At 41.8% G+C, this 9,677-nt stretch overlaps 1 protein-coding gene across 1 annotated transcript; it reads left to right on the forward strand.

Annotated features, from left to right (window-relative positions):
- The first annotated feature begins 7,982 nt into the window (after positions 1–7,982).
- Positions 7,983–9,461, forward strand: RPRM (reprimo, TP53 dependent G2 arrest mediator homolog). The gene has a single exon (XM_004452429.4). The coding sequence runs from the start codon at positions 8,234–8,236 to the stop codon at positions 8,561–8,563; it is 330 nt and encodes a 109-aa protein (XP_004452486.1). The 5' UTR covers positions 7,983–8,233; the 3' UTR covers positions 8,564–9,461.
- The last annotated feature ends 216 nt before the right edge of the window (positions 9,462–9,677 follow it).

Consider the following 9,677-nt stretch of genomic DNA (forward strand, 5'->3'; position numbering starts at 1 on the left):
AGACTGCTTGTATATATTAATTACTAATAAGACTCTGCCCTACAACAATGAGATATAAGTTTGAATTGAGAACAAGTAAACATGCCCGCTAACTGTGTCTTTCTTTTCCCCAAATGCATACATTCTAGCCAAACAATCTTTTTATTATAGAGACATTTAGGAATTTATCCATTAAAAGGTAGGAAGGGACTCCATTAATATCTGCTTGGGATTTTCAATCGCCTAAATCTTCTCATATTGGAAATTGCTTGGATCTATCATAGATCCATCATCCAGCATTTGGATGAGTTGCAGCAACCATCATAGAATCTCCATGGACATTAAATTCAAGGCCATCTCTCCAGGGATGTTGTTCCAGATTGCAATCAGACCACCAGCTGGATTCAAGAACCACTGGCATGGAACCAATGCCATCATTAGCTGAGCAGGACATGGAGCTGTTTGGTGACTGTCAATATGAAAGTGGGTCATCAAGCAGCCTGAGAAAAATGTTTGCAATGTGCCACGAAAGCTCCATGTGAAGTAATATTCTATGGCTTTGGGTTGCTTAGAGACAAGCAGTGCTTAAAAGAACACCTTAGCATGAAGTACTCAGAGACAATGTTCAGTGCGAGTGAATGTGACAGGCTGAATGCAGAGACAGCATCAAGAGGAGCAGTCATCACAGAGAGACAATGAGCCTCACTGGATGCGATTGCTTTCTCTGGTCATTTGAGTCAAGTTCGCCATGGGGACAATTTCTCTTTCTCAAAGATGTCCAGCGAAACTGAAGCAACTGAGACCAAAAAATAGACGTTTATGTTCTGGACCTTGTCTTCAGTGAATTATTAAACAAAGTTCCAGAAACAAGCCACCTCCTTTCTTGGGCTATTGAGCATCTCTGGGTAACAGCTAAGGTACAAGACTTTATACTTTTCAAGGAGATTTTGTTTACCTTAATACTCCTTAGCACTGTCCTGCAGAGATTCTTTATAAAATGAAAATTTGACTTTTTCAGTCTGCTGCTTAAAACCCTCCAATGTCTCTCCATGATGTTCAAATACAAATTCCTTAACATAATGTAAAAAACCTTTCATGATCTGGCCTCTCCAAATTATATTTAATCATGTCCCACCTTATCATAACCAATATTCCAAAACTACAGAACTACTTGCAAATACAAAAAGGTAAAAATAAAAAAGTAAAAGTAAGAATCATGTTCTCTCATGCCACGGTGCATTCAGCATGCTTTTCCTAGCTAACATCTCACCTAGTCATTCTTCAAGACTCAGTTTATGCACCATGTCCTGATCTCTACCCTCCCAATTCCCAATCTGGGTTACTTGCTCTTCACATATTTCTCCTAGAACTGATCACAATCTGTAATAATTGCCTCTTTCCTGGTTTGCCTCTCCAATTCCTAGAAAGCAGAAACTGTTTCTCTTATCTCCATTTCTCTAGATAATAATATGCTCCATAAATATTTACTCAATAAATGCACTAACTAATCATCATACAAATCTTGAAGGGGAGGGAGAAATGGTTGACAGAAAATGAAATTTTCCTAATAACATCTGTTTCTTGACTTTTAAAAATTTACTTAAAGATTTTTGACTGCATAATCACAAGTGTTTATGTAATAAATGTTGGACTAACAGTGCCACTATAATCTGTGTACAAAGACGGAAACTACCAATCCTACTCGTTAATGAAAATAGGTGACTTTCATTGTCTCTCTCTATTGTGTCTACAAATTAGCACAAGATATAAGTCTTCATGCATTCAAATATACAAGTCTAAATTCAGCATGCCATTGGAAAGATATTTTTTTCCTCCTTTGCTTCCAGGATGATTTCCTCTTCATATATTTTTTATACAAATATTTGAGCAAAACAGCACAGATTTGTACTATGGAAATAGAAGATATAATCTGATCAGAGATTAATTGAGCTGAAGCTGAGAAATTGGAGAAATTGTATCTTTCATGCCTCCTTGCAGCCACCTGCCTCTCCAATTTCGAGCTGGTGAAGTCCTGTCTCTTTAACGTATAGATAGGATTACAGCAATGGCATTGAAGCCGGTAAGCAGCTCAGTGGCTTTTTTACTGTCTAAATCATGCAGACTTTAAAGAGTGGGCAGAAAATCTGAGTGAAATAATCACAAAAATTCTGCAGAGGAAAAAAATTGTCAATGCTGCACCTCTAAAAATAGGATGCCATAGGTCTATGATATATCATTCTGAAAACTTCTTGCCATGTTTGGTGGTCAGGAATTTTTAAATCAAGCTTGGGGGTGAGTTATTGCATGCTTTTCCTGGCCCTTTATTTCAACCACAGTAAAAGGCTCTTAACAGATGAGAGCATTGTGGCTGCTACTCCCTGCATTATTCCATGTGGTCACGCATTTAAAGTAAGTTTTGACTCAAAGGAGTCACCTGTGTAAAATAAGGGCAGTCTTCACTCTCCTCCCATAGAAAGAAGTCAGCCATCACTAGAGGTCATCAGGCAGGAAATCCAGGGAGTTTATTTAAATAAAGGAGAAAGAGCCAAGCACTTGAGTTTACTTTTACTGCACTTCCCACCACCACCACCACCACCACTTCCCAGCTGTTCTCCCTGCACTACATTTATCAAATACTCATTTTGAGTACCATGTGAGAGTAGATGCTAAAATCAAAAGAAAAATTACCCAGATATATACAATCTCTAAGTTTAAAAGCTTAAAGACTTTTAAGTCTTCATATAAAATGAAAGGTTATGTATTTGCTATTGTAAATAAATAAATACCTGAAATTCCTTTTTAAGTTCTAATCTTAAATATATTATCAATATTATTATGTTAACTATTGCTGGACTCTTTGGGATATGGGTAAAGTTATCTTATACCAAAATACCTTCCAGAGTGACCATTGTGTTAAATGAAAAGGAATGAAAATGTCAAAAATATTTTATGCACACATAAATTCAATTCTGGATGAGAGTGGACTTCCTAATTTCAATTCCATGTGGCCAAGGTATATAACCCAAATTTAAAGGCAAATAATCTGAAAAAATATTTACTAAGATGTCATGCAAGTGGTTAATATAGTAAGGTGGTAGACGAAAGATGGACAAGCATAAAACTTGCAGTATAGGATGTATAGCTCTATAATAAATATTTGGAAATACTGTCCATTACAATATGTAACTTCAAATGAGTAACCATTCTTTTCCTATCATACTTGCAATGAAAAATTTTAAGATCATAATACTTGGTTCTCAAGAACAGCATTTCCTGGAGTATTTGTGTGGGGTTTTTTGGTTTGTTTGGGGGGTTTTTTGGCTTGTTTGTTCATTTGTTTTTAAAGATTTATTTTATTTGTTTATTTCTCCCCACCCCCCATTCTTGTTTTTCACTTGCTGAATCTGTTGTCTTGCTTTTTCCTTGAGGAAGCACCAGAAGCCTTACCTTGGATCTCCATTGTGGAAGGGAGGTGTCTAATAGCTTGAGCCACCTCTACTCCCTGCTTTTTTGTGTCTCTCATTATGTTCATTTCTTCTTGGGTCTCTTGTTGTGTCAGCTTGCCATGCCTGCCCGTTGCACCAGCTCGCTGTCTTCTTTAGGAGACACTGGGATACAAACCAGCAACCTCCCATGTGGTAGGCGGGAGCCAGATTGCCTGAGCCATATCTACTTCCTGTCCTTGTTAAAAATACAAATTTCTAGGACCAACCAAATTGGAATCTCAGTAGATGGCCCTGGGAAGCAAGTTTGGAAAACATTGATTCAACAGCTTTGTAGTCAGAATGAGAATCAGTCACCTTCTATCCCCACCATAGGTGATTTTAAGATGAGAGAAGTTTGGAAAATATACTCAGAACAGTATGTTTCAACCATGACTAAACTACGGAATCACCTGGGAAGATTTAAGAAATACAGACGCTTGGGTCCCACCCCCCCGGAAATTCTAATTGCTGTGGATTCGGTTTGGGCATCAACACTTTTCAAAGTTGTTTAGGTGATTCAAACATGCAGCCAAAGCTAAAAAACGACCACTCTAAAAGGTAAGACAAAATGGATATTTACATGCTTTTCAATGGGAGTGAAGATTAATTCAACCTTTCATGCAAACAATTTGGCTAAGTTGCTGTTTTTTAAAATATTCTTCTTACTACAATTTTCAACTTTGTAAATGTATTCTAATAGTGTAATCTAAATATAGAAGACACTTATGAGCAAAAATGTTCTTCATGTGTAACTGATTTTCCTCAAATAACAGTGTTTGTTATTTGATTCTACTCAAATAACATGAGATTAACATAACTGTCCAGTTACAAGGTATGGTTTAATAAATAGTGGTATGTTCACATAATGAAGTACTGTACAGTGTTTAAAAATTATATTTTTAATGTCATGGAAAAATAAAAATAGTGTTAAAGGGAAAAAAAGCAAGGTATAAAACTGTATTTACTGCATGGCCATGACTAAGTTAAAATAAGCAAAGCCAAAAACATGAAGAAAGTATTCTAAATTACTAAGAGTGGTTATCTTTAGGCTATGGGGGTGATAAAAATATTTGGGGGGATTATTGTCTATTTTCTGGATTTTCAAATATTTATATATATTTCTCTTTAGGTCTAATTAAAAATGTTTAGAAGTATTTATTTAACAAGGTCATTTGTTTTATATGGAACTCTTTCTTAAATGTATCATTCATTTTCCAGCCTTCTGAAACAAAAATGTTGAACAGTTATCCTTTCATTTTTCGTTAATGACTTATGTGCCAGGTTACACTGATGTCCCCTCAAGGGCTATTGCAATGTACATTTATTTGAGATCTTGTTACACACTAGGCACTATTCTCAGTTATTGCCACAGATTAGATCATTTAATCCTTTCAAATCCAAGTGAAATATTATCCCCATATGATGGATTAGAAAACAGGTACACAAAGGTAAAGAAACTGTCTGAGGTCACACAGCTAGTAAGTGAAGGCAGCAGTATTCATGGACATACCTTTACACTTCTAGTTAGGTTGCCTCACCAGTGACAACTGTCTCTAAGTAAAAGTCCCCAAAATAGAGTGTTCTTGGAAAAAATTTTTATGATATCTAATATTTTTTTCCCTTCAGTTTTTATTCCTTGTGCTTATTAAAGCACCTGCCTCTAGTTACTTCTTCTCCAACCCATCTGTTAATAACCAATATCCTGCCAGCAAGAAAAAAGGCAAAGAAGTGGGCTGAAACTGTGTGAAAAATAAAAGTGCATAGGTTCTGAGAGAGGAATTGAGGGGTCCACTCAGGATTAAATAAAAATGAGCTGAGGTATATGGTTTGCATGATATCTATTTTGGTGGTTCAATGACCTATTTTGCTTATTTCTGGCTTTCTTCCTGTGTTCCAGGTACAGAGGCTGCCATCATAAACAACTTCTGATTATGAGTTCTTACTTTAGTTCTTACATTGGATAATAGAGTGTGATTCATATTTTTAAAAGTAGCCCCAAAGTAGTAATAAATATCCTATGGCTGATGTTTTCTTTTTTAAAATTTCTACTTAATATTTTCAACATAAACACAGAGTATCAATGAAAAGACTTTTGATATTGAAAGTGTCTGGTCCTACATGAAGCCATTTAAACTGTTAACTCTAAGGATTACTGATTACAGCTGTTCATCAGTATCATCCTGGAGTATTTTGCAGAAGTTAATGTATAACATAGATATCTTTTTCAGAAAGAGGAGGCAAGTGTTTCTTTCCTTGTGTAACAAGTATATTATTGAATACTGAGCATTTAACTCTCTGAAAATCAAACTTTCTGTCTTCCAAAGAAGTAATCATTTCATTGGGAAAAAAGAAATTAAAATAAATATAGCAGTGAGTGCACCAATGTATCAAAAATATTTTATTTAATGTGAATTATCAGCATTTCTACCATACTACCACCACCATCTCCTTTTCTGGAAATTTTGGTTTTTCTATATAAACTTTTCTTAAAGACTTCTTTTCTAACATTTGTAAGATTTTCCTGGGGAACAGGTTGAAAACAAGAGTAAAGTTGAGAGAAAGATGTCATTCAAAATGGGAAGATAAATGAAAGATTTCTGTAGAAAAGCTCTAGCAGGCCAGACACCCTTATATCCTTAAAAAGTGTAATTTGCCTACTACTAGTTTATAATTAATTTCCACCTAAATGCTCCAAGCAATTTCATTCAACAAAATCAGAGTGGGGTCAAAATAAAGTAGACAAAACTTCATTCCCAGAATCAGAACTCCCTGATGGGGAATTGCCATTGTCTTCTTATTCAGTGTTTAGCACTGCTCTATGTCTTATATTCTTCCATATTTTTTTCACATCTACACTAGGTCTTATTATTCCTAAGTATCACCCACATTAACTAAGATATTGTATTGTATTGTTATGTGAGATTTATATAAATTCTTTCTGATTAATTAAGGACAAATTTGGCCAAAGAAAAAAATTGTTGGGAGGGGGGCTGAAGAAAGAGGCACTCTTCCCAGCTGACCTTATCGTGGGACCCTACAGTGATAAACTAGGTGAACTGTGGATGAAGTCCAGGAATAACAATGGCTTTTTAGAAGGGTCTAAGCTTAACGAAGTTCACATACAATCAATATGTTACACAGTATCCAAATACATGAAAACTCCTAACTAAAACATAGTTCATTCTATTTTACGATGGTCATAAAAAAACTACAAAAACAAGGAGACCTCTGAACATGGAATAGTGTTCGGGAAAACAAAAATAAATGGTTTAAACTCGCCAGTAGAATGAAAATGGAGAAAAGTTTAAAATGGTAAGATAACTATTATGTTTTAATAAAAATTTGGTAAATTTATTGTATCAAAAGTTTGGATTGGACTTCAAGTTAATGGTTTCCAGCTGTTGACAATCGAAAGAAAGAGAGGAACAGAGGGGAGAGGGGGAGCAGGAGGAAGGGAGGAAAGTAGAAAAAATACTCTTCTAGCTCTTAAGAAACGTAATCTGCAAGGTTTATAAAAATTCACTGAAACCAGTAGCAAAGTCTCAATCAGGTCCCTAAATCATGGGCAGTTTGGTTTAAAACGACTACAGGTGAAATGCATCTGTTTAGGGGAAATGGGAAGGGATTCCAGGCATGGGCCAGGGTTCCAGGCGATGGATGTAGATGAGAAAGTCCCTTAAAAAACTGATTTTCTGCCAAGAGACGAAAAACTGGCAGCACATCCAAAAACTCATCTGCAATTAAGATTATAAGCCAGTGGCCACTCTGTCCACCTTCCCTTCTCTTACCAGAGTTGTCCCTTCTCCTGGCAACCACCCAGGAGCCACAGAAGAAACACCTCCTACCCTAAAGCTCCTTCAATTCGCTCAAAACATCACTATAAAAACTGCCTTCTTTGTAACCCAAGCGCTTTTGTGAAGGGTGGCGGCGCCTTTCCTTCTTTCTCTTCCTCCCTCTCTTTCCTCTTGCCTTTGCTCTCTCCCTCTCTCCACCTCTTTTCCTCTCCCTTTCTTCCTGTCTTCCTCCCTCCCTCTCTCCCTTTCTTCCTAAATCCACTGCTTTTAAAAAGTACTGCCAGCTCACCCCTACTTCACTAGAATTCGTCGCAGGCTTGATAAGGAGTCAGGCACAAGCTCACTCGCAAGGACCTTCGGGCACCTGCCATTCATGCTATTTTCCACCCGCTCAGAGGTGGGAAGCGCGGAAGGCAAAGGACAAGTAGAGCCGCTGTGACCCTGTTCCTCTGAAACTTTCAGCTGGCCGCAGTTCCTCCAAACTCTTTAATCGCTTATCGAGCCAATAGAGCTCCGGGACCTCTGCCTGCCCTGTGGAGTCGGAAGAGAGGCGCAGCAAGCAAAGACTAGCTCCTTAGCTTCCCCCGCCGCCCCTCAGCGCCGGGCGCAGCGCGGCGGCGCGGCCGGAAGGGGCCGCTGTGCGCTCAGCGCAGCCTCCCCGCCGCCGCGCGCACCTCCCACCGCCCGGCCGGCCCAGCCCCGCCACAAGTTCCCACAGCCCCCGGGCGAGCGAGCGAGCGGCGGGAACGAGCACTGCTCGGGCGGGAGAGGACCGCGCAGACGAGCGGGGCGGCTGCGGGCGTCGGAGAAGCTCTTGGAAAACTCTCACGGCTCGGGGACATTCGAAAGGAAAGAGCGAGTGGCCCCCGCGCGCCCGAATCTGTAAGTGAGCGCTCAGGCGGGCACCTGTTCCTCCCGCGCCACCGCCTTCGCACCCCGCGCACCCGCGCCTCGCGGGGCCGCCCGGCTCCCGCCATGAACCCAGCGCTGGGCAACCAGACGGATGTGGCCGGCCTGCTCCTGGCCAACAGCAGCGAGGCGCTGGAGCGCGCCCTGCGCTGCTGCACCCAGGCGTCCGTGGTGACCGACGACGGCTTCGCAGAGGCTGGCCCGGACGAGCGCAGCTTGTACATCATGCGCGTGGTGCAGATCGCCGTCATGTGTGTGCTGTCGCTCACCGTGGTCTTCGGCATCTTCTTCCTCGGCTGCAACCTGCTCATCAAATCCGAGGGCATGATCAACTTCCTGGTGAAGGACCGGAGACCGTCCAAGGAGGTGGAGGCGGTGGTCGTGGGGCCCTACTGACCACCCCCCGGCCCCCGCCCCCAGGCCTCCCCACTACGCCAGCCCCGCTGCGCCTCTCACCGTCCGAGACTGGGCGAAACAAACCTGTCGGAGTCAGTTATTTCTTGCAACTTCTGCCTTTCGGGATGAAGCGACCCGTTTCTCGCTCGCCCTTTGAAAGCCCCCATGCCTGCCTGTAGGAGGAGGAGAGTGCCCTGCCTTCTGGACTCAGCAGCAAGTGGTGAGAAGAGGGCGAGTAGGGCGCAGAACTTTGGAAGCTGCTGTTGGCGCGCTATGCTGGGAGACCCAGGGGTCGGAGGCCTTTCTCCACCCTAAGGTGGGCCAAGAGCTGGGGGCAGGTGGAGAGGGCGGGCTGGAGAGAGACCCAGCGGCACCGATTTCCCGGTGGCCGGAAAAGGGACCTGTGTATACGCCAAGGAACAGATCTAATGGGAACACACAAATCCGTGTCCGGATTCGCGCCCGCTCCCTCCGGCTCCCCCCCCCCCCCCCCCCCAGCCTTAGCGGGGAGAGGCGATAAATACCTTTGATTGATTGTAATGTGCTGTTTTAGGGATTTTGTTTGTTTGCTTGAATACAAATATTCGATTCGTTCTTTTCTGCCCTAGGGGCCTGTTTGCCTGCCGGGGGATTGACTTTTGTTATCCTGGGAGAGGGGGTGGGGGGAGGGGGCGTCTGCGAATGTGACCTGGGGGAGTTGTTTCTTTTATTGCATTTTCTAACCGGGTCTTTCTGGGGGGCTGGCACCTCAGCTGGCCGCAGGACAAAGACTCAGAATAGAACTCGTAGCTCGTAACTGCACGGTTTACGCCACGAAAGTGCTCTTGACATCCGTGACACCGTTTTGACTTTCCCCCTTATTTAACATTTCCTTAATAAATGCAACATTTAAATGTTTTGTTCCTGGCCTCCTGGTAGTCATTCTGTGCTCCCCTGCAGAAAGGAACCTGAGGTGGTGAAACATCTAGTTGGGACAGGAGATTTAGCCTTGGGGAACTGCGATTCAACTTGTGGCTGCGATGGGGCGGCGCGGGTGGGGGTGAGAAGGAGAGATGGATGAGGCATGGCCAAACCCGAGGCACAGGAGCCGGCCTGAAGGCAAAGTCCTTTGTTT

The sequence above is a fragment of the Dasypus novemcinctus genome, chromosome 7 (genome assembly GCF_030445035.2).
Source record: "Dasypus novemcinctus isolate mDasNov1 chromosome 7, mDasNov1.1.hap2, whole genome shotgun sequence".
Taxonomy (NCBI): domain Eukaryota; kingdom Metazoa; phylum Chordata; class Mammalia; order Cingulata; family Dasypodidae; genus Dasypus; species Dasypus novemcinctus.